The sequence below is a fragment of the Dryas octopetala genome, chromosome 8, assembly GCF_963921425.1.
Source record: "Dryas octopetala chromosome 8, drDryOcto1.1, whole genome shotgun sequence".
In the NCBI taxonomy this organism is placed as follows: Eukaryota; Viridiplantae; Streptophyta; class Magnoliopsida; order Rosales; family Rosaceae; genus Dryas; species Dryas octopetala.
The window spans coordinates 3,844,463-3,860,027 of NC_141373.1; the positions used below are offsets into that span (position 1 = coordinate 3,844,463).

At 35.9% G+C, this 15,565-nt stretch overlaps 3 protein-coding genes across 3 annotated transcripts; 2 read left to right on the forward strand and 1 right to left on the reverse strand.

Annotated features, from left to right (window-relative positions):
- Positions 1–1,722: 1,722 nt before the first annotated feature.
- LOC147276149 (large ribosomal subunit protein eL32z-like) lies at positions 1,723–3,664 on the reverse strand. Its single transcript, XM_086253676.1, has 4 exons — positions 3,561–3,664; positions 3,231–3,325; positions 2,186–2,367; positions 1,723–2,085 (listed from the first exon to the last, which is right to left on the reverse strand). Exons 2-4 carry the CDS (start codon positions 3,318–3,320, stop codon positions 1,956–1,958), a joined length of 402 nt encoding a protein of 133 aa, XP_086109802.1. The 5' UTR covers positions 3,321–3,325; positions 3,561–3,664; the 3' UTR covers positions 1,723–1,955.
- A 5,199-nt stretch (positions 3,665–8,863) lies between these two features.
- Positions 8,864–11,204, forward strand: LOC147276150 (protein NRT1/ PTR FAMILY 4.2-like). Its single transcript, XM_086255292.1, has 4 exons — positions 8,864–8,990; positions 9,311–9,528; positions 9,649–10,130; positions 10,466–11,204. Exons 1-4 carry the CDS (start codon positions 8,864–8,866, stop codon positions 11,202–11,204), a joined length of 1,566 nt encoding a protein of 521 aa, XP_086111418.1.
- A 1,470-nt stretch (positions 11,205–12,674) lies between these two features.
- LOC147276151 (protein NRT1/ PTR FAMILY 4.2-like) lies at positions 12,675–15,506 on the forward strand. The gene is made up of 5 exons (XM_086255441.1): positions 12,675–12,804; positions 13,353–13,570; positions 13,674–14,078; positions 14,177–14,295; positions 14,768–15,506. Exons 1-5 carry the CDS (start codon positions 12,675–12,677, stop codon positions 15,504–15,506), a joined length of 1,611 nt encoding a protein of 536 aa, XP_086111567.1.
- The last annotated feature ends 59 nt before the right edge of the window (positions 15,507–15,565 follow it).

Here is a 15,565-nt window from a genome sequence, read left to right on the forward strand (position 1 = left end):
TCTCTTACACAACATACACGCTCATCCTTAAGAAAAACATCAAAGAAAAAATTGGGTTGTTAAAAGTTGTAAATAGCGGCATACACTAATCCTTTATTGCCTTCGTTCCTAATTAACATAGAACGAGTCAACTCATACGTTTTAACTTTGAATAATCACTTTCGCAAAACATTAGGTTTACTTATTACATATGGTTTCTCTTTCTCACTTCTCTTCCTTAACTTCCATTTTTTCATCTCTCTTAATAATATACAAGTAAAAAACAATACAATACCAAAGCGATTGTTGTTGTTTGGAGAGTGATTGGCTGCAAATGGGTCGCTCTTTTAATGATGTTATGGAAGGTGTCTAAACCAGACTAACCCTTTGCTTGTCGCCCAAACACCCACGCATTTTGGCCCACAAGCTTATAAAATCCATGTTTCACTCAATTAGTCTTTTATTAAATTCCAATTAAGAAAGAAGAGCATACCCGATTCTGACTCTTGAGTCATGACTTGCTTGGCAAGAAAAACAACGTCGAGAGTCGGGTGACAAGGAAAGAGACAACATGAACGAAAGAACAACATAAAACTTCTACTTTTAAGTAGCCAAAAAAAATATTTACCTTTACCTTATTTGACATATCTTATTTACTTTTTTAAAAGTATCTGGTGTTTTTCAAATTTGACGTAATTTTTAATATCTAATTGAATTTCTTTTTGACTGGAATAGTGGAATGTGTATTTTTAAACTTTTAAAATAGGCCCAAATTTATGTTATTACTGTTTTCAAAAGCAAATTTTTCAGTGCGCAATAGATTTGGATTTGGTAGCGGAGAAAAGGTCCAACTATCAGATTATCATGATCATGATATTGATTCATGATCATCATTAATGTCTAATTGTCAAATCCGAAAGAGACAGCCAATTGAAGCATCATGATCAGAAGTTAATGATATTTTAGAAGAAAGAGACAAACGACCTTCATTTATAATTTGATACAACTCTTTAACAACCACCTGAATCCCGATCAACATTTAACATCGATCACCTCATAGGCTCATCCCAATCCAATGTGAAAATATGTAAATGGGGGAGCCCAACAATGTGATTTTCTGCCCATGCAATCAAAAGTTTTGATCGTTTTTCAAGTACAATTAGTATCATCTATCATAGTCCCTTTATATTAAAAAAAAAGTAGTTTTCATTGTGAGGAAGCCGTTGGAAGTTGTAGCTCAAAAAAAAGAAAATTATGAATATGTCGATGCTTGACTTTTGGGCAGGTTTATAGTATGGTCTTACTTGGCCTACTGCAGGCGGAGACTATCAAATTACTAATATTATTTGTAAATTTCTTTGAAGATAGTTTGAGGAAAAAAACAGTTGAAAAAGACCAAAGTATGTTTTACATATAAAAATAATGACAACGGGAAGATATTGAAAACAATTAGAAAAAACGGGAACTTTTTAACTGTTCATCAGAAACAAATGGAATCTAATGGTAATAGACTATTTAAAAATAATAAATAAATAAACTATTTGCCTCAGTTCCTCACACATGACTCAAATTTCTCTAGAGGGGTTAACCTTGAATCTGAACACGTTAGACTTGTGAGTGTAAATATTAGTTGTGTATATACTAAACATGATTGAAAATCTTGTTAAAAGCAATCTATAATTTGGCCAGAATTTGCATTTGCCTAAATATGCTGCTTTCCAAGTCATGTGTTTTTGAACCCAGTAAAACAAAAGTGCAGATTTTAATACTAGTTAAAATGACAGAACAAGATGACCAAATAGGGGTCAGGCAAAACTTAATCTCATTTAACATGACTTGATTAGTAAACTAGTCTAGATCCAACAGTACTTAACTGAAAACAAAAATAATATTCAGGATAAGATTTCTTGCAAAAGGCTGAAACTAACACAGTAGGAAACACACGAAGCAAAGTAACCAAATAAGAGCTCTGAAGCTCACTCGTCCTCCTGGCTGCGCAACCTGGCGAGTTTGTTGGTGACAACAACATCCAACTGTGCTGCACGCTCAACAATATCCTTTCTCTTCCGGGTGGAGATGTTGTGTGCTATTTCAGCACAGTAAGTCCTACAGTTACATTAGAGCAACAAAAGATGAGAAAATTCTAATGAATAATAAAGGATATGTGAAGATTGTCACAAATATTTTTAAAGGAACTATTTCAGACCTGTTGTGCATCAGTAGAAGTTCCAGCTCGTTGACATTGTGCACAACAAATTTCTTGAACTTGTTGGGGAGATAGTGGCGAGTCTTCTTGTCTGAGGCATAACCAATGTTGGGCATTAAGGTGCATCCTTTAAACTTACGCCTGACACGTGAATCAATACCCTTGGGCCTTCTCCAGTTTGTCTGCCATACACAAGAACATGCATCCAAACACAGAACAGCTTATTGTGAGGGTAGGAAGCAGAGATGCACAAATAACAAACATGCCATCACCAAATAAAACAAGAAACTGATCATCCAACAAGCAACCATCCAGACTCGTGGTGTAAAAATGAACCCTTAACAAGTCAATTTCTCTACCCTTCCAACTTCCAAATATAAAACACCAGAATAAAAATTTCATTGCCAAAGGAAAAAGATGCAAAATGAGATTCAGAACCTTACTGAAAAATCAAAATTTTTTTAATCTTCATATTATAATTAAACTTTTAGCCGGTTAAATAAAAAGACTTCAAATTGAAAACTAAACTATGGATCGATCCAACTTCTGGCAACTTCAATGAGCACACCTATCACCCGAAGGCTGTAAAGAATACACTTGACTACTATATATGCCATCACACAAGTGATATAATACAGAAACGGTAAAACAATTCTAAACACCTACTCATTCAAGATTGATGTTTAATTTCCAACTATATGGACTAATCATTACATGGCAATGAAAATGTGATAACTAAGATTACAATCATTGCTTTTCCCAGAACTTAATGCTTAAGACAATGATTGTCATACTCAAAGAGCTCCCTCACAAGTTATGAAGGGTTTGGTGGCCATTTGTTAGCTCTGAGGCAAAAAGTCCTTTTGCAATGACCACACAATGGTCAAGTGGTCACATAAACCTTATCAATATATCCAAGTAGAGCAATTGCGAATGCATTAGAGGCAGCCATACTTACACTTACAATGAAATCTCACATAATTCGTATGATTCAATTAATTGAAGAACAAATACGAACAAAACTAATTGACCCACAGATTCATACCTTGACACAAATCTTCCTGTCACTTTGTGGCCTCTTGAACTGCTTCACACGCTTCTTCACAATCTGCTTCTTCAGCAAAGGCACGGCCATTGTTTCTGTAACTCAAACAACAACAAAACCATGCATTTAATCAAATTTTTGACCCAATTACCAAAATACAACACCTGACCCAAAATTATAAACCTTTTTGGGATAAACCCTAAGTTAATTAACATAAAGGGGGAAAACATAAATACCCAATCGAGCAATTCTATATGATTACCCACAAAATTATGATGGAGTACAGAAGAGAACAAAAGGAGGACGAGATAATAGGGTTTCGAATCGAACCTGATTGAAACGCAACGCAGAATGGTGCTGAAGAGTGGGGGAGGAAGACACAAAGCGGCCTAGGGTTTTAAGCGAGCGAATATATATGAATGAGTTGTAATTTTCTGTAGCGGCACCACACAGTAAGGTTACATGGGTTTTGAGTTGTGAAGGAAGCCCAGCCCAAGCCCAATCAATTCATTCATCGGCCCTGTTGGATTATCAACTGCGTTGGAATGCGGCCCAATTGAGTGAAGCCTACGTGTTTTTTTATTCTTATTTTCTCAGCAATGTTAATTCAAAAAAATTCTTCCCTTTTAATTTCCTTTAATTGTGACAAGTTGAAATTAATTGAATGGTTATAAGTTTTAGAAGAAAAAGTTCCATGTTTTTTTAGCGTTATGGTTTATATTCTCTTATTTTCCTATTTATACTCTTTAAGAAACATATAATACATGTGATTTATCTTTAATAATGTGTATATTTTTTGACAATTAATTGAGAAGTATATAACTTTTTATAGAAAAATATGTATATATCATTCTTAAAGAAGATGTCCACACTTATTTATGCTGCGGATGCATATAGGATGACATGATGCTATGTATATCTTCCGTTTTATAATTATTAGTTGTTCCCGTTTCTAGTTGCTACCACAATCTCTGCATGTAACACGAAATTGAATAATTAACTTTCTGACACCAATTATAGGGACTAATCTTGCTGACAATACAAGCTCAAAACCCAAAATTTCGACCAGCGCTATGAATGCAAACTAAGCCTTCTCACTCTCGAGCAGCCATTATATACATGCAAAGCCTTCTCACCACAATCTCTGTGCTGATCAGCTTGAGCACAGCAACCAGAGACTCATCTCTGCCTTCTTCAATTGGTTTCCTTTTGGGGAAATACCCTTCAAATTGAGGAATGACTTTATTATGAATTTTTTTTATAAATTATTATGAATTAAAATGATTTTCTTATAAATTTTAAAACACCCCCGGTCTCCATTTAAAAACTATTTTTCTACCCTAGTTGCATTTCAAATTGTACCAAGTGACATTCCAAATCATGTTTTGACGTTTTTTCATGTCATACCCTAAAGTTTATCAAGTCGTTCCATAGAGTATTTTAAGTCGTTCCTCAAGGCATTCCAAGTCGTTTATTGAGAATTTCAGTTTGTACATCGAGGTATTTTAAATTTTAATACCCTTGGGGCATTTCAAATTGTACCTAGTGACATTCAAAGTAATGTTTTGACGTTTCCATATTATACCCTAGAATTTCTCAAGTCGTTTTTTAGGGCATCCGAAATCGTTCCTTAAGAATTTCAATTCGTACATCGAGATATATTAATGTTTATACCCTTAATGCATTTCAAATTATACCTAATGACATTACAAGTCATACCCTAGAGTTTCTCAAGTCATTTCTTAGAGCATTTCGAGTCGTTCCTTAAGGCATCTCAAGTCGTTCCTTGAGAATTTCAGTTCGTACCTCGAGATATTTTAAATATTTATACCATTGGTGCATTTCAAATTATACACAGTAACATTTCAAGTTATGTTTTGACATTTTCCAAACTTTCTCAAGTCGTTCCTTAGGGCATCTCAAGTCGTTCCTTAAGGCATCCCAATTCGTTCTTTAAAAATTTCAGTTCGTATCTCGAGCTGTTTTAAATGTTAATACCCTTGGTGCATTTCAAATTGTACTTAGTGACATTCAAAGTCATGTTTTGACGTTTTCCATGTCATACCCTAGAATGTCTCAAGTCGTTCCTTAGAGCATCTCAAGTCGTTCCTTAATAATTTCAGTTCATACCTCGAGGTATTTTAAATGTTTATACTCTTGGTGAATTTCAAATTGTACCAAGTGACATTCCAAGTCATATTTTGACGATTTCCATGTCATACCTTAGATTTCAGTTCGTATCTCGAAGTATTTTAAATGTTAGTACCCTTGGTGCATTTCAAATTGTACCAAGTGACATTCAAAGTCATGTTTTGACGTTTTCCATGTCATACCTTTGAGTTTCTCAAGTCGTTCTTTAAGGCATCTCAAGTCGTTCCTTAAGGCATTCCAAGTCGTTCCTTGAGAATTTCAGTTTGTACCTGGAGGTATTTTAAATGTTTATACCATTGGTGCATTTCAAATTATACCTAGTCACATTCAAAGTCATATTTTGACGTTTTCTATGTTATATCCTAGAGTTTCTCAAGTCGTTCCTTAGGGTATCTTAAGTTGTTCCTTAAGGCATTCTAAGTCATTCATTCAGTTTGTACCTTGAGGTATTTTAAATGTTAATACTCTTGATACATTTTAAATTATACCTAGTGACATTCAAAATCAAGTTTTGACATTTTCCATGTCAAACCTTTAAGTTTCTCAAGTTGTTCCTTAGGGCATCTCAAATCGTTCCTTTAAGGCATCCTAAGTCGTTCTTTGAGAATTTCAGTTTATACCTCGAGGTATTTTAAATGTCAATACCCTTGGTGCATTTCAAATTGTACCTAGTGACATTCAAAGTCATGTTTTGACGTTTTCCAAGTCATATTCTAGAGTTTCTTAAGTCGTTCCTTAAGGCATCTCAAATCGCTCCTTAGGGCATCTCAAGTCGTTCCTTAAGGTATCCCAAGTCGTTTTTCATGTTATACCGTAGAGTTTCTTAAGTCATTCCTTAGGGCATCCGAAATCATTCTTTAAGAATTTCAGTTCGTACCTCGAGAAATATTAATGTTTATACCCTTAATGCATTTCAAATTGTACCTACCCTAGAGTTTCTCAAGTCGTTTCTTAGGATATCTCAAGTCGTTCCTTAGAATATCTCAAGTCGTTCATTCGGGCATACCAAGTTATTTATTGAGAATTTCAGTTCGTACCTCGAGGGATATTAAGGATTATACCCTTAATTAGTGCATTTCAAATTGTACCTAATGACATTTTCCAAGTCATACCCTAGAGTTTCTCAAGTCGTTCCTTAGGGAATCCTAAGTCGTTCCTTGAGAATTTCAGTTCGTACCTCAGGGGATATTAATGTTTATACCCTTGGTGCATTTCAAATTGTATCTAGTAACATTTCAAGTCATGTTTTGACGTTTTTCATATCATATCCTAGAGTTTCTCAAGTCGTTCTTTAGGGCATCTTGAGTCGTTACTTAAGGCATCCTAAGTCGGTCCTTGAGAATTTCAGCTCGTACCTCGAGGTATTTTAAATATTTTTACCCTTGGTGCATTTCAAATTATACACAGTGACATTTCAAGTCATGTTTTGACATTTTCTATATCATACCTTAAAGTTTCTCAAGTCGTTCCTTTGGGCATTTCATGTCGTTCTTTAAGGCATCTCATGTCGTTCTTTGAGAATTTCAGTTCGTATCTCGATGTATTTTAAATGTTAATACCCTTGGTGTAATTCAAATTGTATTTAGTGACATTCAAAGTCATGTTTTAATGTTTTCCATGTCATACTTTAAAGTTTCTCAAGTCGTTCGTTTAGGCATCCCGAGTCTTTCCTTAAGGCATCCTAAGTCGTTCTTCTTTGAGAATTTCAGTTCGTACCTCGAGGTATTTTAAATGTTTATACTGTTGGTGCATTTCAAATTGTATAAAATGACATTTCAAATCATGTTTTGACATTTTTCAAGCATACCCTAGAGTCTCGAAACATGACTTAGAATGTCACTTGTACAATTTTTATATGCACCAAGGGTATAAATATTTAAAATACCTCGAGGCATTTCAAATTTCGGTTAATGAAAGATGTTTAGGGTTACTAGCTTTAAATAGTAGCACTGCCTTGACGGGCAAGTCAGTGATAGGAGGGATACTATGGGCTGCATGGGTTTTATTGTTGTGGGGTTTATTTGTTTTGTGGGCTTTTTAGTCTGGGCTTTGTTAGGCCTTGTCTCTTTTTGTTCCTCTTTCAATATATTCATTTGTATGGATAGGATGGTTACTATGGGCTGCATGGGTTTCATTGTTGTGGGGTTTATTTGTTTTGTGGGCTTTTTAGTCTGGGCTTTGTTAGACCTTGTCTCTTTTTGTTCCTCTTTCAATATATTCATTTGTCTGCCCAAAGAAAGAAAAGATAAAAATACTGTCATTTGTTAATGTCTCAATCCCCTTTAATACACTTTATTTGTGATAAGTTGAAAATAATAGAATGGTTATAAGTTTTAGTAGCACTGCCTTGACGGGCAAGTCAGTGATAGGAGGGTTACTATGGGCTCCATGGGATTCATTGTTGTGGGGTTTATTTGTTTTCTGGGCTTTTTAGTCTGGGCTTCGTTGGGCCTTATCTCTTTTTGTTCCTCTTTCAATATATTCATTTGTCTACCCAAAGAAAGAAAAGATAAAAATACTGTCACTGGTTTATTAATGTCTCAATCCCTTTTAATACACTTTATTTGTGATAAGTTGAAAATAATAGAATGGTTATAAGTTTTAGTAGAAAAAAGTTCGATGTTCTGTAGCATTTCAATTTATATATACATATTTTCGTTTTCCATTTATACTAATCTACCTTCAATACGTATATTCTTTCTCATAATATTACATTGAATTTAATTAGTAATTCTGAATACATTGTATCTAATATTTTTATTGAATGTAAGCTTATTGTCAAAATCCGAATTCATTCTTTTACAAATCTGCCCGTATCCTTAAGTTTATATATTATAATTGAATTCAAAAACTAAAGCTGGCACTTTAATTATGAGAAATTTGATAGTGGATTATTTTTTTGGCCACGAGATAGTGGATTATTTAGACCAAAAAAGGCAGTGTATTATCTGTAAAATGTGATAAGAGAAATCAATAGCACAAGGCAATTCTTAAAGGAGGCAACAAAAATCTCAGCAGGCCTACAATGGCCACTGGTCAGAAAATCTCTTTTCTAATCAAACATATCAAATTCAAGTTGTCATGCATGTAAATGGGGAGGCATTCAATGCAGGATTCTCAGAAATCCACTTCACTCTTAACTGCATTGACAAAACTTTAATTACCATCCGTTGCATTGAGACATTATGCATTTAGTGTTTGGACACAAGTGCCTGCATAGCCACAATTAATCCCCACATGCAAATTGATTTTGCCTCAAACCTCTCTCTGTAGCTTTAACTTTCATCTTGTATATCTCTCCTTATTTTGTTTGCCATTGATAACTGATAAGAGCATCAATCATCTCATATTCTCACCCTCCTGATTTTTCATAATATTGGTAAGCTCATGAACCCACAAAATTTTCTGGTTTCTTGATGTTGTTCATGAACTGCAAAATTTTCACTGACAACTCTGTTATTTAAAACATAGGCCTTAAAGAGATGAGTATGGAAAGAGGCACTGAAAATGTTATCTACCAGAGAGAAAGTGATGATTATGTTGACTGGAAAGGAAGAGAGGCAAATCCAAGAGAGCATGGTGGAATTAGAGCTGCTTCCTTTGCATGTGGTAAGTTGCAATTGCACAGATTTTAATAAGTATTATACATGAGGCTGAATATGGTTGGGATCTGCATATTCCAAGAAATGGAGGAACCTTAATTGATGGTAATATGGTCCCTTTGTAAGATCTAAATAAGAGGACTTTTATCTCACCCCTATCCAACCCTTTAAACCCAGGTTCTATATATCAGCATATTTTTATAAATTCTTTTTCAATTAATTGATATTTGACAAAATACATCGGGTTCAAGCAATATTTTGATGTGCAATTATAAATTTAATGTTGTATGATGAGATAATTTGGTCATAATTTCTTGTTGTGTGCAGTTGTTGAGGTACTGTCCAACATGGTTTTCTTATCCAATGCCAGTAACTTTGTCACATACTTCAGGATGTCAATGCATTACCCACCTGCTACAGCAGCAAATATGGTGACCAATTTCATGGGAACCTCTTTTTTGCTCACCATCTTGGGAGGCTTTATTAGTGACTCACTCTTCACAAGATTCACAACCTTCATTATTTTCTGTATAATAGAGTTGCTGGTATGCTTTTCTTTTCAACTATGTCATGATCATATTCATATAAGTTATGAGGAACCAATATGCTAGCACAATCTCTGTATGTAACATGAAATTGAACAAACTTTTGGGCACCAATTATAGGGACTAACCTTGCTGACAATCCAAGCTCAAAACCCAAAACTCCGACCAGCTATGAATGCAAAGCCTTCTCAGTCTCAAGCAGCCATGCTATACACTGGCCTTTATGCCATTGCCACTGGTGTAGGTGGACTAAAAGCCTCCTTACCTGCACACGGTGCTGATCAGTTTGATCACAGCAACCAGAGACTCATCTCTGCCTTCTTCAATTGGTTTTTCTTTTCCCTATGCTTTGGGGGACTCATAAGCTCAACTATTATGGTTTGGGTGGCAGAGAACAAAGGCTGGAATTGGAGCTTGACAATAACAGTCATTGTTCTGAGTTTGGCACTTCTCATTTTCATCATTGGGAGTCCATTTTATAGAAGCAAACGCCCCAGTGGGAGCACACTAACAACAATCTTTAAAGTACTTGCCTCTGCTGCACGAAACTGCAAGTCCTCACCGGAAGGGAGAGTTGATGGACCATCCCATGACAAGTTAAGGTAATTGCTTCTTCTTTGCCTCTCTTCTCAATTAGTCTTTAATTAGGTGATTAATGCAGTATTTGACCTTAGAGTGAGATTGCCTGCTATGACACCATGAAGAAAATTGGAGCATTCAACCTAAAACTAATTGACAATAGTTTAAAAGGTCCAAGACCTTATCAACTATTATGCAAGGCCTTACATTCCCGATGTAGATCTTTCTCTCAACAGTCACACTCTTGGACCTGTACACACACACTGTCTGTACAGTAGGACTCTGCCAGACAAGGCCTTACAAACTCTGCATACTGTTTTCATGTATTTTTTGTCTAACAAAAACTATAATTTCTCAGATTCCTAGACAAAGCATTAATTGATGACACAATCCATGCAGCTGAAGTTGAGGAAACAAGAACATTTCTTGGCCTGCTTCCCATCTTTGGAAGCACCATCATGATGAATTGTTGCCTAGCCCAACTTCTAACATTCTCAGTGGTACAAGGGAGCATAATGAACAGAAAACTACACAATTTCGAAATCCCAACTCAGTCACTATCAGTCCTCCCTCTCTCCATCATGCTAGCTTCGATTCCATTGTACGAGCGTTTCCGAAGAATCTTGGGAAACAAACACTCAGAGAAAAGCTACATTTTCCAACCACTTTGGAGGATTGGACTAGGGCTAGCTCTGGCATCTGGGTCCATGGCTGTGGCTGCTCTGGTTGAAGCTAAGAGACGTGGGGCTGCCGAGAACAATGTGACATTGTCTGTGTTTTGGCTTGGGTGGCAATACCTGTTGCTGGGAGTCTCTGACATGCTTACTCTTGGAGGCATGCTTGAGTTCTTCTACTCAGAGGCACCCAACAGCATGAGAAGCATGTGCACTTCATTGTCATGGTGCTCAACATCAATGGGGTTTTTCATGAGCTCAATGCTGGTGTCCTTAGCCAATTCAGTGAGTGGAAGATTTGGTAAAGAGTGGCTTGGAGGAAATGATGTGAATCATACACGTTTGGATCTGTTTTACACACTTCTTTGCGTTCTTAACTCACTCAATTTTCTCAACTACATGTATTGTGCCAAGCAGTATTAATGTAAATTTACGACTACCTTAATATTTTTATCAATAATGTAATCTTAGTATCAAATTCCAAGTTCATTTTTATAAGTCTCTCCATAGATAGTGTGTTATGTGTAAAATGTCCAGTTAGAAAATTCGCGTATTATATGAGTATATATGTATTTTTGAAATATATTTTCAATTTCTTAATTTTACAAAAAATACACTTATACACATGTTTCTTAATTATACACATTTTTCACAAATTATATATGCATTTTTTAATTGAACACATATTATTCACAACATAGTATTATAACTTACAATTTAAAAAAAAAAAAAATTTGGAACACAAAAACTTAGAAATATCTTATAATATTGTAATATGGCCGAATTTTTTACAGTAGTTTTAAAGAAAACACATTGAATTATACACATACATATTTTATATGTATTTTTCCCTTTCGTATATGACTAAACTATAATGAAATATAGTGGCCGGGGCTTGTAGCTCTAGCAGTTAAGAGCATTAATTTATCCTACACTAGATTTCAAGTTCGAATCTTCCTAGCTCTTTCAATACATTCGGATATGTGTAAAATAACTAGTTAGTAAATTCGCTTATTATGTATCTTATACGTGTCCATATGTATTGTGAAAAATATATTACATTTCTTAATTATACAGAAAATATGCCTTTTGTTATTTTAAAAAAAAAAACATGTTTTTTTAAGCATATATACCACATTTTTCACATATTATGTATGTATTTTTCAATTGAAAGCATATTATTCACAACACAATAGTGTAAATTAAAAATTTTAAAAAATTAAAAATCAAGCATAAAAACTTAAACAATGTGTCTGTTTGTTACTTTATTATAATATGGCATCGTATCTTTTGAAAAAATATACCGAATAATGCACGTACATATTTAGGATTTTTTTCAGTTCCATATATGGCCAGGTCAGAAATCCTGTTTCAAAATTCAAGGTAAGGTGTCAGTCATGCAAGTAAATATGGGGAGTTATTGAATATTCAGTCCAAGACAATCTGGGGCCTCTCCAAGCACATGAAACACCCAACTTGGCTATACATCCAGGGTTGGACAAGTGTCTGCATAGCCCTTTTCCAACATGCAAATTGATTTTCCCTCAAAGCTCTGTAGCAACAAACACATCACCCTCCCCATTTTTCTTCTTCTGCTTCTTTTCTTCACACTTCTTTCGAAATTATATTAACTACAGTGTTCATCAAAACATTGGTAAGCTCATAAAACTAGTATTTCTGTTTCGTCTCCTTTACTATGAATATGTATTTTGTTTCATGAATCCACAATATCTGCTGTAAATTATGGTTCAAAACCCAAAACATTTGCCACTCTTTCTTCTGCAGAAATTTTGTTTTCACTGTGTTTGATAGGCTTTTTGATGTTGTTCGATCATGAGCTACACAATGTTTTGATCACTTACAAGTCTGTGATTTAAAGCGTAGGGCTTAGAGATGAGTATGGAAAGAGATGAAATTGCTATCTACCAGCTGATAGAAAGTGATGATGAGTATGTTGACTGGAAAGAAAGGAAGGCAGATCCTAGAAAGCATGGTGGAATTAGAGCTGCTGCCTTTGCATGTGGTAAGTTGCAATTAATATCTTAACCACTTTTATACATAACATGAGGCTAAATATGGGGATTGTTTAGCTAGCTTGATAGTTAACCAATTTCCTGACAGCTTAAGCTTTCTGGGTTCAATGGTTGTCTAACATGATATTAGAGCTCTGGTTCTAGGACTAGGAGGTCCTGTGTATGAAACCTCCAGCCTTCATCCCCACTTAGAATTTATCGTCTCAACTAGTAGAGTCGACTTTCATGTGAGGGAAGGTCTTAGCTAGCTTGAAATTCATTGTTAAGCCATGACAACCCAAGTTTTTGGGGTCTAATGGTTGTCTAACAGGGATCTCAACCTTCTACTGTATAGTTAAAAGTCACACAATAAGCGGTTGAGGTCTGCATATACAAGACTTTATCTCACCCCCATTCAACCCTTTAACTCAGGTTCTATCAACCGATCATAAATAATTAGTTCATAGTTTACAAACTAAATGATCAAGCACAATTTGATATGCTAGTATAAATGTTGTATGATGAGATAGTTTCCTCATAATTGATTTCTTGTGTGCAGTTGTTAATGTATTCACCAACATGGCTTTCTTATCCAATGTCTGTAACTTTGTCACATACTTCCGGATGACAATGCATTACCCACCTGCTACATCAGCAAACATGGTTACCAATTTTATGGGAACCTCTTTCTCGCTTACCATGCTGGGAGGCTTTATTAGTGACTCACTCTTCACAAGATTCACAACCTTCATCATCTTCTGTGCAATTGAGTTGCTGGTATGCTTTTCTTTTCAACTTTCTAATCATATTCATTTTAAGTTGTGAGGAACTGATGCTACCCTCAGTCTCTGTACGTAACATGAAATTGAACCAATTATAGGGACTAATCTTGCTGGCAATCCAAGCTCAATACCCAAGATTCCGACCGGCTATGAATGCAAAGCCTTCTCAGTCTCAAGCAGCCATTCTATACACTGGCCTGTATGCCTTTGCCACTGGTGTAGGTGGAGTCAGTGCCTCCTTACCTGCACATGGTGCTGACCAACTTGATCACAGCAACCAAGGACTCATCTCAGCCTTCTTCAATTGGTTTTACTTTTCCTTATGCCTTGGAGCCCTCATAAGCTCAACTGTTATGGTTTGGGTGGCAGAGAACATAGGCTGGAATTGGAGCTTTACAATAACAGTTATAGCCTTGAGTCTGGCACTTTTCATTTTCATCATTGGAAATCCGTTTTATAGACACAAACGTCCCAGTGGAAGTGCATTAACAAGAATCTTTAAGGTAATTAAACAGAAGTTAGTCGAAAGATGACATTAAAATTCATATCAATTGACTATTGTATTTGGATTTAAATTTTTCTTCTTATGGGGGTGTCAAAGGTACTTGCTTCTGCTGCTCAAAACTGGAAAGCCTCACCGGACCACAGAATGGAGAACCAGTTTGCAGCATCTGCAGACAATCCGAACAGAGTTGATGGACGATCCCACCACAAGTTTAAGTAACTTGTTCTTTTCTTCTCTTCAATATGTCTTTAATTAGTGATTAGTGCATGTAACATGGACATACTATGAGTCTTCGAACTTAGGCCTCCTTTGATGCATAAGATTGGATTGGATAGGTTAAATGGTTAGATTCATGTGTATTCAAGGAAGAAGCTTCTAACTTGAAAGAAGAAGATGGGAAGAAGATGGATTAGTCATAAGGCAAAACTTTTCCCTTCAAATCCCTACAAATGGTGGGATTAGTGGGGATAAGTTTTCCCTTATGGCTCTTCCATCTTCTTCCTTGAATACACATCTAGTCATTTAACATATCCAATCCAATTCTAGGCACCAAACAAGGCTTGAGTGGGTTTATTTATTAGTGTTTGTATATGGGGTCACACTCTTGGACATGTATAAACACTGCCTATGCACATTGCATAGTGTTTTCATGTATTTTTTGTGTAACAAAAAACTATAATTTCTCAGGTTCCTAGACAAAGCTTTAATCGATAACAAAGTTGATGCAGCTGATGTTGAGGAAACAAGAACTTTTCTTGGCCTTCTTCCCATCTTTGAAAGCACAATCATGATGAATTGTTGCATTGCCCAACTTCAGACATTCTCAGTGGTACAAGGGAGCACAATGAACAGAAAACTACACAACTTCGAAATCCCAACCCAAGCATTATCAGTACTCCCCATCTCCATCGTGCTTGCTTCAACCCCCTTATTTGAGCATTTCCGAAGAATCTTGGGAAACAAACACTCAGAGAAAAGCTACATGTTCCAACCACTTTGGAGGATCGGATTGGGGCTAGCACTGGCATCTGTGTCCATGGCTGTAGCTGCTCTGGTTGAAGCTAAGAGACGTGAGGCTGCTGAGAACAATGTCACATTGTCTGTGCTCTGGCTTGGGTGGCAGTACGTGTTGCTAGGAGTCTCTGACATGTTTACTCTTGGAGGAATGTTTGAATTCTTCTACTCAGAGGCACCCAACAGCATGAGAAGCATGTGCACTTCATTGTCATGGTACTCTACATCAATGGGGTTTTTCCTGAGCTCAGGGCTTGTGTCCATGGCAAATTCAGTGAGTGGGAGATTTGGTAAAGAGTGGCTTGGAGGGAATGATGTAAATCATACCCGTTTGGATTTGTTTTACACACTTCTGAGCATTCTTAACTCCCTCAATCTTCTGAAGTACATATATGAGGCCAAGCGGTTTTAAGTATATTGGAGAGTTGTAGATTAGTGCATAGCATTTCAAAGTGTGTTGGTGTAACCAAT